Source organism: Oryctolagus cuniculus, chromosome 16, assembly GCF_964237555.1.
Source record: "Oryctolagus cuniculus chromosome 16, mOryCun1.1, whole genome shotgun sequence".
Classification (NCBI taxonomy): Eukaryota; Metazoa; Chordata; class Mammalia; order Lagomorpha; family Leporidae; genus Oryctolagus; species Oryctolagus cuniculus.
The window spans coordinates 65,217,975-65,235,202 of NC_091447.1; the positions used below are offsets into that span (position 1 = coordinate 65,217,975).

The 17,228-nt window shown below is 67.2% G+C and overlaps 1 protein-coding gene across 8 annotated transcripts in view; it reads left to right on the forward strand.

Annotated features, from left to right (window-relative positions):
- The window catches only part of MYO9B (myosin IXB), an 83,648-nt gene that overhangs the window by 63,839 nt on the left and 2,581 nt on the right, over positions 1–17,228 (forward strand). For 3 of the 8 annotated variants that reach the window (XM_070058939.1, XM_070058938.1, XM_070058943.1), the window contains exons 13-35: positions 356–560; positions 1,298–1,379; positions 3,032–3,145; positions 4,710–4,749; positions 5,716–5,838; positions 6,472–6,552; positions 7,395–7,505; positions 8,517–8,639; positions 9,898–10,214; positions 10,760–11,611; positions 12,203–12,263; positions 12,381–12,505; positions 13,610–13,740; positions 13,839–13,999; positions 14,714–14,812; positions 14,906–15,082; positions 15,200–15,241; positions 15,757–15,868; positions 15,958–16,031; positions 16,181–16,373; positions 16,481–16,609; positions 16,703–16,808; positions 16,899–17,030. In XM_070058939.1, coding sequence (XP_069915040.1) covers positions 356–560; positions 1,298–1,379; positions 3,032–3,145; positions 4,710–4,749; positions 5,716–5,838; positions 6,472–6,552; positions 7,395–7,505; positions 8,517–8,639; positions 9,898–10,214; positions 10,760–11,611; positions 12,203–12,263; positions 12,381–12,505; positions 13,610–13,740; positions 13,839–13,999; positions 14,714–14,812; positions 14,906–15,082; positions 15,200–15,241; positions 15,757–15,868; positions 15,958–16,031; positions 16,181–16,373; positions 16,481–16,609; positions 16,703–16,808; positions 16,899–17,030 — 3,590 coding nt within the window. The remainder of the gene's footprint in view (positions 1–355; positions 561–1,297; positions 1,380–3,031; positions 3,146–4,709; positions 4,750–5,715; positions 5,839–6,471; positions 6,553–7,394; positions 7,506–8,516; positions 8,640–9,897; positions 10,215–10,759; positions 11,612–12,202; positions 12,264–12,380; positions 12,506–13,609; positions 13,741–13,838; positions 14,000–14,713; positions 14,813–14,905; positions 15,083–15,199; positions 15,242–15,756; positions 15,869–15,957; positions 16,032–16,180; positions 16,374–16,480; positions 16,610–16,702; positions 16,809–16,898; positions 17,031–17,228) is intronic. The other 5 variants (XM_070058940.1, XM_070058946.1, XM_070058941.1 and 2 more) reach the window with 4 other exon arrangements.

Sequence of the window (17,228 nt, forward strand, 5' to 3'; positions counted from 1 at the left end):
GGAACACGGGGCCCTCCCGTCTGGGCTCTGGTGAGGGCCTTCCTGCCCGCAGTCGTGGGTGGCGCAGGGCATGCCGGGGCAGAAAGCACAGATGTTCATCTTGTCTCTCTGTAAAGCCACCAGGATTGAATCCTGGGGACAACCCCCCAACCCCCCCACCGATGACCCCATCCAGTCCTGAAGGCCCTGCCTCCCAACAGCAGGACTGGTCCAAGGGCCCACCTCTCAGCACCCTCAGCATGAGACTAAGGACCAAACCCCTGGGCTGAGGGGACAGGCTGGGGGCTGCCATGCGGTGTGGAGATGGCTCCCCCCCAGGCCCCCCTGACCAGCTGCCCGCCCCCACCCCGAGCAGGACTTCCGGGAGAAGAACATGGACTACATGCGACCCGACATCGTGGCCCTGCTGCGGGGCAGCGACAGCGCCTACGTGCGCGAGCTCATCAGCATGGACCCCGTGGCCGTCTTCCGCTGGGCCGTGCTGCGCGCCGCCATCCGCGCCATGGCCGTGCTCCGCGAGGCCGGGCGCCTGCGGGCTGAGAGGGCCGAGAAGGCCGCAGGTAGGGGGTGCGGTCGAGAGGAGGCCACGTGCTTCATGTGCTCCGTCCTTTGTGGGGGGGAGCGAGACTGAAAGCGAGAGCTCCCATCTGGGTCACTCCCCAGGTGGCCACGACAGCCAGGGCCGGGCCAGGCCGGAGCCGGGAGCCGGGGGCAGCGGCAGGGGCCCAGGCACTGGGGCCATCGCTGCGGCCTCCCAGGGTGCGTCAGCAGGAAGCCGGAGCCGGGACTGGCACCCGGGCAGCCTGACGTCGTAGCCGGAAGCCCACCCCGGAGCCCACTTCAGAGTGAACAGTTCATTCATGCTTAGTGCAGGTGGCACAGCCCTGATCTGAAACCGCCTGGGGCCAGAAGTGTTTCAGATCCTATAATGTCCGCACGCATGTTGTGAGACACACGGCAGCGAGTCCGGCGTCCACACAGCGCACACGTCGCATGCGCGAAAGCCGTGGCACAGGGGAGTCAGGGAAGCTGGTGTTGCTGGGAGAAGACCTTGCAGCTTCACGAGGCGTGTTTCCACGCTTCCTCCACTGCTTTCCCGGGCGCATCCGCAGGGAGCAGGCTGGGGAGTGGAGCAGCCGGGACTCGAACCTGGCGCTCCGATAGGGGGCGCGGGCGTCACAGGCAGAGGCTTAACCCACTACACCGCAAAGCCAGCCCTCAATAAAGTAGCTTTTGAAAAAATAGTGCTCCAAGCCTCGGCAGAAGTTAAGTAGATCCCTGTCCACTCTGTCCCCAGCAGACGTGGGCAGTCCTGGCAGCCGAAGCCACGCGGGGGAGCCGCCGAAAGGAGCCTGCACGCCGTCGGAAAAGCTGTACCGGTGAGCGAGGCCTCAGTCTGCCCGAGCTGAAGGCGCGAGCCAGCGGCGCTGTTCACAAACAACTCGGGGTCGGGGATCCAGGCAGGGTGGGGCCGCTCCGTGCGAGCCCACGGGACCCCGCGGGGGCGGCGGCCTCGGGCGCGGGTTCTGTTCCCTGCACGCCGACCCCGCAGAGGCTCGGTGTCATGAAGGACTTCCTAAGCCCTCCGTTTCCCGTCTCGGCGCTGGAAACGGTCGTTCTATTTCTTTAAGCCCCTCGCAGCCTCCTTGGGAGCGTCCCACAGGCGCGTGCGTGGAGGCGGGGCTGGCAGCCCGTGAGTGTCCTCCAGCCTGCCGTATCCTATCGGTACCTGGTCTCCTGTGTTCCTACAAATGGACGTTTCACCCGGCGGGGCGCGAGAAAGATGAAGGCATCCCTGCGTCTGCCTGTGTGTTGGAGTTTTTGGTTTTTGGATTTTTTTTTTTTTTTTGGTCCAGTTTTCACGCCGCAGGGACGGAACGTGACCCCCGAGCCCCTAGGGCCGCCCTGGTTCTCACGGCTCCTCCCTCACAGCTGCTCAGTACTAGATTTCTCACTCGATGGCTCTGACAGTTCCATATTAACGCTTTTGAGGAACCCGAGACCAGGGAGGCACGGCCGAGAGGAGCCGCCGCAGCGCGGCGCCCAGTGCCGGGAGAGAGGGGCTCAGCTGTCCAGGACACGCCAGCACCTTTCGGGGCGTGCTGCTGCCAGATTTGGCAGGGGCAGGGGCAGGGCAGGAGCTGTGGGCCTGTTTGCCCCCGTGGCCAGCCATGGCCGTGGCCCTCGGGGTGAGCAGGTGCACGTGACCCCCGTGTTGTCTCTGTTTGCTCTGTGCCTCCCTGGAGGCGAGGGAGCGGAGGTAAGTGTGGCCCCCGGCACAGCGCATGGTGCATGGGGTGCGAGGGCGGGGCTGCTGATGGGGGTCCTCCCAGGCCACCTGCCTGGAGCTGAAACACGCAGTCCCCGCAGCCCTGTCCCAGACGCCGGTCTCCTGGCCGGTCGCCCTTAGCATTTGCGGCCACGCCATCTCAGTTTTCTGCTCTGAGCTGCTCCTGATCCCCCGTGGTGGCCGAGGTTTGGGGCCTAGCACGCGAGCCCACGCTAGCCACCCTGCGCCCTCGGGGTGCCCAGCAACGTCCCTGCCTCCACCCCCAGAGGCCAGGAGCGGGGGCGACACATTGAGGACATAGTGGACCCCTGGCGGACAGCACCCACGCTGACACCGCCACGTTCAGCTCGCTCTTGCGAGCGCTGGAGTCTGGTCCCCTCCCCCCAACAAGACTTGTGCAGTCCTTGAGGAGGTGGGCGTGGACCGCAGACTGGGTCTCTGCACGGCTTCCCACAGATCCAGAAGCTGGGGGGAGCGGGACACGAAGTAGACTGCCACGGTGACAGATTCGTTTGCCCAAAGCACCACTGCCTCCCCCCCACTGCCACCGCCGTGGCCAGGGCCTGGGAAGGGCGGCCGGTTCCGCCTGGTCCCCCTGCCCAGCCCAGGGGTGGGGGCGGCTCGTCCAGGCGCGTGTTTCAGCTCTGGGGCCTGGGGACCCATGGGGACCCAGGGTGGTGGGCCCCTGGTGCTAACTCTGTCTCTTCTCTGTCACTGCGCCCCCCTCCTCCCCTCCCCCAGCGATTTGCATAACCAAATCATCAAGAGCATCAAGGGGCTGCCGTGGCAGGGCGAGGACCCGCGGAGGCTCCTCCAGGCCCTGGGTCGGCTCCCGAAGCCCTGCACCTCCGTCCTGTGAGTCCCCCATCCTCGCCCTCCAGGCCCCGCCCATGAGCGCCACCACTGCCACCCGCCAGGCACTCATGCCCCGCCCCCAGCTGCTCCCCCCACCTCCCCCAGCTCCCAGCACAGCCCCACGTGCCAGGTCCCAGGTTGACAAAAGCGTCCCACGAAGCCTGTTTGCATCTGAGCCCCTCCCTCCCGGTGACTCACCGCCCCCAGATGAGCCCCCCGAGTGCCCTCAGCATGTGTGTGTGACCTCGGCTCCCAAAACCCAGGAATGGCAGCACTCAGACCCTGTGTCTCGGCCCATTTTCCTGTGGTTGTCACAAGTAACCAGGCTGGAGGGGCAGAGTAGGGCGGCCCCATCTTTCCCACCTCTGGTGGGGGCCTGCGGGCCAGACAGGAAGCCGAGGTGCAGCTCCAGGCTCATGCTCACGGCAGGGACCAAAATTCATTCATTCCCTCCCTCTCCACCCCAGCCCTGCTTTTAAAGCCCCACCACCACCCGGGGGTCAAAGCCTCCCGCCCGGGAAGCCCTGGGCAGCCTCGTCCAGACCCCAGCCGGCAGCCGGGACTTCCAGGGTCTCCAAATCAACAGCCTAGAGCGGCCCCCGTGCCCATGGGGAGCGCCCCTGTGAGGATGGAGGGGCGCCCACCACACGCTGTGTTGGCTGCAAGATGCCAGTGAGACCCGGGCGTAGGGACGGCCCCAGCCGAGAGATGGGCTTCCATGTTTCCAGCTGCCCTCACTGCCAGCGGGGCCCGAGCAGCCCCTACCCTTCTCCTCCCACTTCAGGCTCACAGATAGTAGTGGGGGGCTTCAAAGCACCCGTGGAAAATGGGATTACCAGACATCAAGGAGAGGTGCTGTGGGCCTAGCACGGCTTGGGGCCCCCACGTCCCCATCAGAGCGCGGGTCCCAGCGGTCCCAGCAGCCCACTTCCCATCCAGCTGCCGCCAGCGCCCCCGGGAGCCCCTGATGGTGCTCCCGGCTCCTGGCTTCCGCCAGCCCGGCCCGGCCCTGCCCTGGCTGTTGTGGCCATTTGGGGAGTGAACCCGCAGAGGGGAGATCCCCTCCCTACTCACTCTGCCTTTCAAATAAAAACTAAAACTTTTTTAAGTAAAAGATGAATTAGGGGGAAATCCTGTGATTTTTCAGAAGGTGTTTATGTCAGCGTGAGCGGGATGATTCACTCCCGAACCGTTTATGAAGCACCCGCGCAGCCGCCCCGCTCTCCAGGCCCCACGCGGGACCCCTCCCGCCCTTGGCTGTGGCGCCCGTGGCGGGTGCCACCCCCCACTCCCCAGACGGTGCAGGGGGGTGCGGCTGCCGCTGGCTGGCGACCGCGGCACCGCCCCCGTCCCCCCGCCCACCCCCAGCAGGCGGGAGCCCGGGCGTCTCCGGAGGGGTGGCAGCGGCCACCTTGTTCCACTTGTGTCTGTCCACTGACTGCTCTCCGCGCTCTCTCTCCCCCTCTCTCTCTCTCTAACCCGCAAGGCGTGGCTTGCTGCACTAACCCAGACCCGGACAGCGTGTGTCCTTGTGTTCACAAAACCGTTTTTAATATTTTGACAGGAAGAGTAAAGGTATCAAACCAAAGCAGACCATCCCGAAGGTAAAGCCCCACGCCCGCCGCCACGCGTCCTTCGCTCGCTCGCCGCTCCCCCTCCCCCCACGACCCCGGCGCCAGGCGGCAGCGGAGTCCCACGTCCCAGGGCCTGGGTCCCGGTCCCGGCTCTGCGCTGGCGCCAGCTCCCTGCGCATGCGCACCCTGGGAGGCCGCCGTGACGGCGCAGGTGCTGGGGCTCCCGGACGGAGCCCCCGGCTTCCGCCTGGCCCAGCTCTGGCTGTGGTGGGCATCTGGGGAGTGAACCAGCGGATGGCGCTTGTGCTCACGCTGCCTCCCTCCCTCCCTCCCTCCCTCCCTCTCTCCCTCCCTCTCTCTTCCTCTCTCTCCCTCCCTCTCTCCCTCCCTCCCTCTCTCCGCCTCTCCAGTGATGCCTTTAAAGAGCGACACGGGGAGGGAGGGGACGTGGGACTTCTGCAGCCTCCTCCTTCCTTCCTCGCCCACCTCCTCCCTCCCTCTAAAAACCTCCGCTCCCTCCTGGAGCGCCTGGGACCTGCTTCTGCCAGGGCTTCCCACAGGCGTGGCGGGGGCGTGCCCGAGCCGTGTGCCCAGCGAGGGGCCTAGGGAAGGAAGGCGCCGCCCCTGCCCCCCTACCCTGTGAGTAGAGGGAGGGGCCTAGGGAAGGAAGGTGCCGCCCCCTGCCCCCCCCCGTGAGCAGAGGGAGGGGCCTAGGAAAGGAAGGTGCCGCCCCCTGCCCCCCCCCGTGAGCAGAGGGAGGGGCATAGGGAAGGAAGGTGCCGCCCCCCTGTGAGCAGAGGGAGGGGCCTAGGGAAGGAAGGCGCTGCCCCTTGCCCCCCCCATGAGCAGAGGGAGGGGCCTAGGGAAGGAAGGCGCCGCCCCTTGCCCCCCAGCCCTGTGAGTGGAGGGAGGGGCCTAGGGAAGGAAGGCGCTGCCCCCTGCCCTGGCCCCCACGCAGGCCGCAGGAGAGCGGGCCGACCCCTGCATCCTTTGCAGAACCTGCTGGACTCCAAGTCCCTGAAGCTGGTCATCAGCATGACCCTGCACGACCGCACCACCAAGTCACTGCTGCACCTGCACAAGAAGAAGAAGCCGCCCAGCATCAGCGCCCAGTTCCAGGTGAGGGCGGGGGCCCGGGGCCTCCAGCCGCCCCGCAGGCTGCAGCCGTCCTGCCAGCTCTCCCGCTGGGCCCCGTAGGCGGCAGGAGTGTCACCCCCCAGCCTGGCCCCTGTGGCCAGACGCTGCCGGGAAGCATCACTGCTCCTGGCTGAGGACCCAGGACTTGGCGTTGAGGTCAGCATGACCCCCAGGCCGCACCCTCGGGTCGTGTTTCCCCACTCTCCTTGGCTGCTGGGAAGCTCAGGGACACATTCCTTTCTTTTCTTTTTCTTTCTTGTGTCACCGGCTGGGCTGCCGATTCTCACCTTCAGCACTTCTTGTTCCCTCCCCTTTGCCTGAACCTGAGTCTCTGTCCCCACTGTGGCCGTGACTTCCTGTGGGGGGGCGGGGAGACCGCAGGCCAGAGACCCAGACCCTGTGGCCGAGGCCCCTTCTGAGTCTGGCGTGTGTTTCAGATTCCCAGAAGGAGTTTCTGCCCTGCCCCCGGCCCAGGCACAGCCCCCAGTGCCCGGGTCCCCGCCCCCGGCCCAGGCACAGCCCCCAGTGCCCGGGTCCCCACCCCCGGCTCAGGCACAGCCTCCAGTGCCCGGGTCCCTGCCTCCGGCTCCACTTGGTGTCCTTCTCCTTCCCCAGACGTCACTCAACAAGCTCCTGGAGGCACTGGGCCAGGCCGAGCCCTTCTTCATCCGCTGCATCCGCTCCAACGCCGAGAAGGTGGGTGTGGGGCCCCACGTGCACCAGGAGGCAGGGGCCAGGCCCCAGGAGCACAGCCGCTGCTCAGACAGGAGTTTCTAGAGAGCGGGGGGGGGGGGGGGGGGGGACCCTAGCCCCAGGCCTCGTCCTCTTACCAGGATGCCGAGTTCCCCTGGGGCAGCTCAGGGACTCCCGGGGCCATGCAGGGCCAGGAGGCCCTCAGGCTGGAGCAGGAGCCCCAGGAGACACCATCTGTCCCTGTGTCTGCTCCTCCACGGATGGCCAGAGCCAGGCTCCGCCCCGCCCAGCCCCAGGCATCGCCCCCATGTCTTGCTCCACCTGGGGCAGCTCAGCGGGCACCTGCATTCGCCCTCCCGTCCCTCAGGCCCTGACCACTGGGGTGCGTGGCATCCAGGCTGCTGGGCTGCAGGCTGGGGGCTCACTGAGGAGGTCTCCTTTCCTGCCCCTCTGGCCCCTGGGCTGCCTCCTCCTGTCCTGGGCCCTCATCCAGGCACCCCCAACACATCTCCAGGGACCATGGCATCCGCCAGGTCTCGCCCCTGCCCCCCAGTGCCCAGCCTGGGGTCCACACAGGGCCGGGTTTGTCCTTTTCTCCGAAACTCCTTGTCACAGCCGATTATGGTCACTCAAAGTGAGGCAGCTTCAGCAGTGCCAGGGGCCACGACAGAGCAGGCGCCAGGCTTCCTAGAGTCAGCGCCATGGGGCGGGGCTGTCTCCCAGCTCCAGGACAGCAGGATCCTCCCCCTGCTCCCCGGGCCAGCAGCGCCCGTGTGTGCACCGTGCCCCTACCCCTCCCCCTCCCCTGAGGGTGGCTGCCCTGATGGCTCCCACGCCCATTGCAGAAGGAGCTGAGCTTTGATGAGGAGCTGGTGCTGCAGCAGCTGCGCTACACGGGCATGCTGGAGACTGTGCGCATCCGGCGCTCGGGCTACAGCGCCAAGTACACCTTCCAGGTAGCACACCCTCCAGGCGGGACGGGGGCAGTGGACACAAAGCCCCTCGGAGCCCCAACGCCTACCGCACAGCTTCCCTAGTGGACGCTTTTATACCCAGCTCTCTTACCCTGCCGCCCGGCAGCAGGAGCTCTGGCCCCGTTCCCATGGCCCTGTTCCAGAAAGCGGGGTGGCGATGTCAGTCCTTGCCCACAGGTGCCATGGACGCCCACTGTGGTGTGCTCAGAGAGCCACGGATTTGGGGGCGGGCAGGTGGTCCAGCAGCTGATGCCCACCTTCCACGCAGCAGGACTGGTGCTCGGTCTCCTGGCGTGGCCTGTGACTCCAGCTTCTGCTACAGCGCTCCCTGGGAGGCAGCAGGGAGGGCTCAAGGAGCTGGGTCCTTGCTGCCCGCGTGAGCGGCCTGGGTGGAGCTCCCGGCTCCCGGCTGGCATCGGCCTGGCCCCGCCCCAGCCATAGCTGCTGTGGGCTTTTGAGGAGTGTGAACCAGAAAACAGGAGCTTCCTCCATCTCAGATAAACTGATAAGCATACATTTCTTTAAAGATTTATTCACTTATTTGGAAGAATTGCAGAGAGAGGGAGAGACAGAGGGAGAAGCCTCCATCGGCTGGTTCACTCCCCAGATGGCCTCAACAGCTGGGGCTGTTCCAGGCCGAAGCCAGAGGCCCTGAGCTGCTTCTGGGTCTCCCACTTGGTGCAGGGGTCCAAGCACTTGGGCCACCTTCCACTGCTTTCCCAGGCCATAGCGGAGAGCTGGGTCGGAAGTGGAGCACCTGGGACTTGAACCGGTGCCCATATGGGATGCCAGCACTGCAGGTGGTGGCTTAACCTGCTGTGCCACAGCGCCGGCCCCACCGTGGTCTCTCAAGCTTGAGCTTCTTGGGACGTCCAGTTTGGGCCTGGGGAGCCAGGTCTGGCCAGGGAGGGGTCAGGGCCCTGTCTCCCTGTTGCAGGCGGGAGTGCTCACAGGGGCCCTCCTTCCTGCCCCCAAATCCCCACCCCGCCCCAGGATTTCACGGAGCAGTTCCAGGTTCTGCTGCCCAAGGACGCCCAGCCGTGCCGGGAGGTCATCTCGGCCCTGCTGGAGAAGATGGCCATAGACAAGAGGAGCTACCAGATTGGGAAGACCAAGGTCAGTGTCCGCCCCGGCCCCGGCCGCCCAGCCCAGCAGAGGGCAGAGTGATGAAGCTGAGGGGTGGGGCGCCCCAGCCCAAGCTCCGCCCACTGCTGTTCAGGGCAGTCCCACACAGGGCACCATGCAGCTGCCCTTGTTTCTTTTTTTTTTTTTAAGATTTATCTATTTATTTGAAAGGCAGAGTTACAGAGAGAGAGAGAGAGGGAGAGAAAGAGAGGTCTTCCATCTGCTGGTTCACCCCCAGATGGCTGCAATGGCCAGAGCTGAGACGATCTGAAGCCAGGAGCCAGGAGCTTCTTCCGGGTTTCCCACGCAGGTGCAGGGGCCCAAGCACTTGGGCCATCTTCCACTGCTTTCCCAGGCCACAGCAGGGAGATGGATGGGAAGTGGAGCAGCCAGGACTCGAACCCACGCCCCTATGGGATGCGGGCGCCGCAGGCCAGAGCGTTAACCCGCTGCGCCACAGTGCCGGCCCCTGCCCTTGTTTCTGACAAAAGTCTGTGCTCAGCTCCCTGAGCAAAAGGTCCATCGAGTGACCCCGAATCTGCCCAGGAGACCTGAGGGGGCTGTACACAAGCATGTGGGTAGAGGTGCCCTTGCAGCCAAGAGGTGGCCGCGGCCCGCGTGCCTGTCAGCTGCCTTCGTAGACACTGCAGGGGGCTTGGCCGTACAGCAGAATACTGTTCAGTCGTGAAGAGGAGTGGGGCTGGCACAGGCCTGCGTGGGCACCCCTCCCGTCACAGCGCCCAGGCGCCAGTCCTGGCCCCACTCCCGGTTCCAGCTCCCTGCCCACACGCACCCCGGGAGGCAGCAGTGACGACGCGAGTACGGGGTCCCCGCCAGCCACATGGGAGACCTGAATGGAGCCCCTGGAGGAGTGAACCAGAGATAGGGGATTTCTGTCTGTCTGTCTGCCTGCCTGCCTGTCTCTGTCTGCCTTATAAATAAAAATGGGAAAAAATGAGATGCTACAGTGTACCTGAGCCTTGAGGACTTGATGCTGAGAGAGGCCAGGCAGGGAAGGCCACAGGGCGCAGGATCCGTGGACAGAAGTGTCCAGAACCGGCGGTCGGCAGACAGGAAGCAGAGGAGGGGCTGCTGGGGGGAGGGGCGGGGGTCCGCCTCTGGAATGTTCTGGAAACAGGTGATGGTGGCAGGTTTCGGGCTTCCTGACCCCCTCCTGGGCATGGACCAGCACAGCCTCTGGGTGGGCCGTGGGGGTGCGGCCGGGCTGACCCCGCCCCCTGCCCGCCAGGTCTTCCTCAAGGAGACGGAGCGCCAGGCGCTGCAGGAGACGCTGCACCGGGAGGTGGTGCGCCGGATCCTGCTGCTGCAGAGCTGGTTCCGCATGGCGCTGGAGCGCCGGCACTTCCTGCACACCAAGCGGGCGGCCGTCACCATCCAGGCCTGCTGGAGGTCCTACCGCGTCCGCCGGGCGCTGGAGCGCACGCAGGCCGCTGTGTTCCTCCAGGCCGCCTGGAGGGGCTACCGGCAGCGTGCAGCCTACCGGTGCCAGCGCCAGAGCATCATCCGCCTGCAGAGCCTGTGCCGGGGCCACCTGCAGCGCCGGAGGCGAGTGCCCGGGGTGGTCCTGAACCAGGAGGTCCCTGGGGGGCGTGGGCGTGGCCGCGGGGGGCTGGGGGGGCCTTGGCTGTTCCAGGGGTCGCACATCACCTCCGTCAGGAGTTCCCCAGACGCCTGGACTTGGCTGTACAAGGTGCTGCCTGGACCAGCCCGCAGCGGGCTCCTGGCCCCCGTGGTGAAACTCGGGTGTCTACTGAGACCACCCGCTCCTGGCCTGGGCACCCCCCGGGGTGCCCCCACTCCCCCAGAGACAGCTCCCAGGGCGTGGACTCCGTGGCCCCAGCCACACCCCCTAAACTGCCAGGGTCAAGTCCGTGAACCTCAGAGGAATTCGAAGGGCCTCTGAAACCAATCATGGCTGCCCCAGTGAGGGTCCACCAGGGCTGGGCAGCAGGGCCCCGCCTGGACCCCGCGCTGCTGTCCCGGGAGCACCTCTCAGCCCTGGGGGGCAGGGATCGTGGGAGGCGGAGGCTGGGCCGACGCTGGAGGCCATGGGGGAGGGTTCTGAACCAGCCCCCTTCTGCCCACAACAGCTTCAGGCTGATGCTGGCGGAGAAGCAGAGGGCGGAGGAGCAGGCGCGGGCGGCTCAGGCCGCGGAGCCGGGAACCTCGGAGGGCCCAGCCGCCAGCGTGGAGCAGGCGGCTGAGCAGGGCACGGAGGCGGCAGAGGACAGTGGGCACCCGGCACCAGGGCCTGCGGCACAGCCCAGGGACGAGCCCCCGGCCGGGCCCTCCCCACCGGGCACCGAGAAGCCTCTCCCGGCCCAGAAGCAGGCGGCGGCCGAGGGCCCGGAGAAGGTGCCCAGGGGCCGGGAGAAGCGCGAGTCGCGGCGGCAGAGAGGGCTGGAGCACGTGGAGCTGCAGAACAGGCACAGCCAGGCCTGCAGGGACGAGCGGGGCCTCCGAGAGCCTTCCGGAAGGGCCGCCCGCGAGCCAGGCCAGAGCCCCCCGCGAAGCACCCCGGTGCAGGGAGACGACGAGACCCCCGCGGGGACAGGGCCGGAAACCCAGGCCGCGGCTCCTGAACAGCCCGCGGAGACGCCGCAGGCCGAGGCCGGCACCAGAGTCTCTGGGGAGACCGAGAAGGCGCCCCCCGGCGGCAGCCCGAGGCCCAGCCGCGCAGAGCGGCCCACCAGCCTGGCCCTGGACAGTAGGATCTGCCCGCCGGCCCCCCGCAGCACCCCCGAAGCCCCCAAGGCTCAGGACAAGCTCGAGAGCCCCGGGGGTCCCACCCAGATCCAGCGGTACCGGGACCCGGACGCCGAGCGGCTGGCCAACGCCGTGGAGCTGTGGCGGGGCAAGAAACTGATGGCCGCCAGCCCCAGCGCCATGCTGAGCCACTCTCTGGACCTGACCGAGAGGCAGCGCGCCCTCGCGCCCTCAGAGTGAGTGCCACCCCACCCCTATCCGAACACCCGGGCAGGGCACCAGCTCAAATCCCCAGAACCTGTGCGCAGCCCTGCCCACCAGGTGAGGGGGACACGCTGACGGCCGGCCCAAAGACAAGGCACTGCCCAAGGATGGCCAGCTGAGGCCCGGGCTGGGCCCTGCACCCTGGCGACCTCCCAGAAGGAGCCGCGCTCACATACAAACCCTCAGCGTCAAGGACAGCCCACTGGACAGGGCGGCCATGGGGGTGGGGTAGAGCGGTGGCCGCATGGACAGGGAATGGGTACTAGGAGGCAGGGCTGGGGGAGTGGGCGGGTCATGGGAAGATGGACGGATGGACAGACTGAGGGGTGGGCGAGTCACAGAGGGATGGGCAAATGGGCCAGTGGACGGGGGTGCACAGACCTGTCAAGGCAGCCTGGGGCTGACCCACACATTCCCACACGGGCACAGAGGCCAGAAACACCCATTCCCTCCTCCACCCAACTCAGGACTACCCAGCGTCCCCCAGGGCAGGGTCGGCCAGAGCAGGGGCCCCGGAGGAGCGCGCCCTGGTCAGCCCACACCATGTGTCTCTGGCCCCACAGGGAGAAGCGCATGTCCTTGTCGGCCAGCGACGTCTCCAGGCTGTCCCCGGGCAAGGCCCAGGTAAAGCTGCAGGATGCGGTCTCGCCCCTCCAGCTCCAAGCCCGCCTGCACCCAGAGGAGCTGCAGGGTGGCCCCCCACCTTCCCTACCCAGCCCCTCCCACTCGGTCCTCTCGCAGCCCCAAGTGGACAGCGCCGACGGGGAGCCGAGCAGCAAGAAGCCGGCCGTGCAGAAGAAGAAGTCGGGCGACGTGTCCTCCGGCCCGGACGCAGGGCTGTCCCCCGGGTCCCAGGTCGACTCTAAGTACGTATGGGGCTCGCGGGGACCAGACTGCCAGGGAGGGGCCCCAGGTCTCCCGCCGCAGCCTAGCAGGCGCGTGCTCGGTGGCCCTGGGTGCCGGGGCGGCTGTGCCGGGGCGGAGACCATCCCTGGGGAAGCCGGGAGCCAGTCTGGGTCGCCTCCCCTGGGTCCACGCAGACGGTTTCCATTTGACTTTCTACGGCTCCTGGCCCCAGATGGAAGAAAACTGGGTCACAGCCGCATCCCCAGAGCACCGCTGTTAGGCAGAGAGGACAGACCGAGCCCCAGAGCCCAGACAGGCTGGGGCCCCTGCCTGCACCCCTGCAGCCCGTGCGCCTCTCCCCTCTTTTCTCTTAATATTTACATTTGCCCCAAGATGCACCACAGTTGGGGTTCCTGTTCTGGCCTCCTTTTTATTATTATTTGTTTATTTTCATTTTATTTGAGAGACAGACAACCTGTGGCTGGTTCGTGCTTCATATTAAACGCCCACAATTGGCCGAGACTGGACCAGGCTGAAGCCGGGAGCTGGGCGCTCCGGGCGGGTCTCCCGTGTGGATGATAGGGAGCCCAGTCCTTGGGCTGTCACCTGCTGCCTCCAGGAAGCTGGGGTTCCGGGGGAAGGCAGGACTCGAACTTGGGCCTCTGTTTGCTGCGGGATGTAGGCGTCCCGGGGCAGTGTCTTAACCACTACCCCAAACACCCGCTACAGCTCTGGTCTTGTATCTTGTTTATTTAAAAGGCAGAGTTGTCGAGGATGAGAGACAGGGGTCTTCCATCCACTGGGCCGGGCCAAAGCCAGGAACCACGCGGCTGGCGGGGGCCCGAGCGTGTGGGCCGGTGCCCACTGCTCTCCCAGGCGCAGTGGCTGGGAGCTGGGTCGGGAGCAGAGCGGTGGGGACTCTGCCGTGAGACGCCGGCGCCGCGGGCGGCCCAACTGCTGCACCAGACGCCGCATCCTGCGTGTCTCCCCTGACGCCCCTGAAGAAGCTGGCCTTTTTTTTTTTTTCTTTTCCTTCCAGGAATGTTCTAGAACGTTGGCTGGGTGCCGGGCCTCCCGCCCCTCCTCCCGCGGTGAGGCTCACAGGGGACTGTTGACTTCCACAGGTCTACTTTTAAGAGGCTGTTCCTGCATAAGACCAAGGATAAGAAATACAGCCTGGAGGGCGTGGACGAGATGGAGCCTGCAGCGCCGGGCCACGGGGCGCTGGAAGCCGCCAGCAAGAGGGGTCCCGAAGGTCGGTGGCCCCAAGGCCGAGCCCAGAGCGCTGAGCCCCGGGCTCCGAGGAGGGGGCCGGGCCGTGACCCTGACCGGCCGCCCCGTCTGCCCCCACAGCGGCCGACAAGCACGCCAAGGAGCCCGGGGGCAAAGGGAAGAAGAGCCGGAACCTGAAGGTGGGCAAAATCACCGTGTCTGAGAAGTGGCGGGAGTCGGTGTTCCGCAAGATCACCAACGCCAACGAACTCAAGTACCTGGACGAGTTCCTGCTCAACAAGGTGGGCGGGGCCAGGGCGTCACTCAGTGGGGGCGGGGCCGCGGGCTGGCACTCAGCGGGGGCGGGGCCGGGGCAGAGGACTGGACAGGACACCCCTCAGCTGTGCGGTCCCCGAAGTTCACCCTGGGGCTGGTGTTTGGCGCAGGGGTTCCGACGCCACTTGGAAAACCTGTGCCCCACATGGGGTGCGTGCGTGGGTCCCGGCCACCCACAGATGGAGGTCCTGGCCTGGTCCCGACAGCCACTGGGGGATGTCTGGGGAGTGAGCCAACAGATAGGAATCTCCTCCATGCTCTGTTTCTTTCTTGCTTTCTCTGCCTTTAAAAAAAAAGGAAAAAAAAAAACAAACTTATGGGGCCGGCCTGGTAGCGTACCAGGTAAAGGTGCCACCTGCAGTGCCAGCATCTCAAGTGAGCACCGGTTCGAGTCCCGGCTGCTCCACTTCCGGTCCAGCTCCCTGCTACTGGCCTGGGAAAAGCAGCAGAACAGGCCCCAGGCGTTGGGGCCCCTGCCGCCCACACGGGTGACCTGGAGGAAGCTCCTGCTGCCAGCGTTAGCCTGGCCCAGCCCTGGCCATTGCAGCAGGAAACACTGTCGTCCCGGGGACACCTGGGGGTTGTCAGGCCTGGGCGCAGGCCCCCGGGTCGGGAGTGTCGGGGGCTGCAGCTCCGGGAGACCAGGCCTGCGCGTCGTCAGCCATGCTCTCGGCTTCCAGATAAACGACCTGCGTTCCCAGAAGACCCCCATCGAGAGCTTGTTCATCGAAGCCACCGAGAGGTTCAGGAGCAGCATCAAGACCATGTACTCCGTGCCCGTACGTGCCTGCCCCCGCCCGCCCTGCGCCCCGCACCACCCGGCCCCGCAGCTCACGCCCTGCCCCTCCTGACCCCTCCCCCAACCCCCGCAGAACGGCAAGATCCACGTGGGCTACAAGGACCTGATGGAGAACTACCAGATCGTGGTGGGCAGCCTGGCGGCCGAGCGCGGCCAGAAGGACACCAACCTGGTCCTCAACCTCTTCCAGTCGCTGCTGGACGAGTTCACGCGCGGCTACACGGCCAAGGGTGACACGGAGCCGGCCAAGGTGCGGTGCCGCCCGGCCGGAGCTCCCGGGGGTGGGCGTTGGGCTGGGGACGGAGGTTCCCGGGGCTGTGAGTGGGGACCCCACACGCGCCCCAGCTTCACCCTCATGTCCCTGCAGCAGAGCAAAGCTCAGAAGAAGAAGCGCAAGCAGGAGCGCTCTGTGAGTGGGGGTCTGTGGGTGGGGCTCTGTGAGTGGGGGCTCTGTGGGTGGGGCTCTGAGTGGGGGTCTGTGGGTGGGGGTCTGTGGGTGGGGCTCTGGGTAGGGGGCTCTGTGAGTGGGGGGTCTGTGGGTGGGGCTCTGTGAGTGGGGGCTCTGAGTGGGGGCTCTGTGGGTGGGGCTCTGTGGGTGGGGGCTCTGGGTAGGGGGCTCTGTGAGTGGGGCTCTGGGTAGGGGCTCTGTGGGTGGGGGCTCTGTGAGTGGGGCTCTGGGTAGGGGCTCTGTGAGTGGGGGGTCTGTGGGTGGGGGCTCTGGGTAGGGGGCTCTGTGAGTGGGGGGTCTGTGAGTGGGGCTCTGGGTAGGGGCTCTGTGAGTGGGGGGTCTGTGGGTGGGGCTCTCTGGGTAGGGGGCTCTGTGGGTGGGGGCGTCTGAGCACCCGCCTGTGCCGCTGGGCAGCCCCGAGGCCGGGCGTGGAGGGAGGACCCTGGCTCAGCCCGGCTCAGCCCCGCCCCCCGCAGGTGCAGGAGCACCACGGGCACGTGTTCGCCAGCTACCAGGTGAGCATCCCGCAGTCGTGCGAGCAGTGCCTCTCCTACATCTGGCTGATGGACAAGGCCCTGCTGTGCAGCGGTGAGTGCCGCGCCCGCCCCGCCCCTCCCCTCCGCTCCCCTCCGCTCCCGCAGGACGTCTGTCCCTGAGCCCCGCCCTGTGCCCCCTAGTGTGCAAGATGACTTGTCACAAGAAGTGTCTGCACAAGGTCCAGAGCTACTGCTCCTACACGTGCGGGAGGAAGGTGAGCGCGGCCGGAGCTTCCCGGACCCCCGCCCCGCCCCGCCCGGGCCCTGGCTCTGAGCTCAGGGTCCTCCAGCCCAGTACCCCAGCAGGATGGGCGGGCAGGGAGGAAGCCCCGGCCCGGCCCCACCCCCGGCCCTGTCCCCGCAGAGCGAGCCGGGCGCCGAGCCGGGCCACTTCGGCGTGTGCGTGGGCAGCCTGACCAGCGACAAGGCCTCGGTGCCCGTGGTGCTGGAGAAGCTGCTGGAGCACGTGGAGATGTACGGGCTGTACACGGAGGGCCTCTACCGCAAGTCGGGCGCCGCCAACCGCACGCGGGAGCTGCGCCAGGCGCTGCAGACAGGTGCGCTCGGGGCGGGGCGGGGCGGGGCGCCGGGCGGGCGGGGCGGGGCGGGGCGCCGGGCGGGCGGGGCGGCCCTGGCGCTCACCGCACGCCCCGCCGGCCCGCAGACCCCGCGGCCGTGAAGCTGGAGAAGTTCCCCATCCACGCCGTCACGGGCGTGCTGAAGCAGTGGCTGCGCGAGCTGCCCGAGCCGCTCATGACCTTCGCGCAGTACGGCGACTTCCTGCGCGCTGTGGGTGAGCCGCCGCGGCCGGCCGGGAGCAGGGGCGGCCCCCCCCCCCCCCCGCCGCGAGCGCGTGCTGCTGACGCCCCGCCCCGCCCCGCCCCAGAGCTGCCCGAGAAGCAGGAGCAGCTGGCCGCCATCTACGCCGTGCTGGAGCACCTGCCCGCGGCCAACCACAGCTCGCTGGAGCGCCTCATCTTCCACCTCGTCAAGCAAGTGGCCCGCCCGCGGGGTCCCGGGAGGCAGCCCTAGGGCCCGCGGCACTGCCCGCGGCCCAGCCCTAACTGCCCGTGGCCGTGCAGGGTGGCCCTGCTGGAGCACGTGAACCGCATGTCGCCGGGGGCGCTGGCCATCATCTTCGCGCCCTGCCTGCTGCGCTGCCCCGACACCGCCGACCCGCTGACCAGCATGAAGGACGTGCTCAAGATCACCACGTGAGCGCCGGCAGGGGGCGCGCGAGCCCAGTGGGAGGGCGGGGGCCACGCCCTCCCAGGGAGGCAGGCCCCCGTGAGCGCCGGCCCAGCCCTGGCCGTGGCAGGCCATTGGGGAGTGAGCGGTCCGGAGTTTCTCTGACTCTCTGCCTTGCAAATGAAAAAAAATCTGGGAATAGAGTGGTGAGAGACTCCGATAGA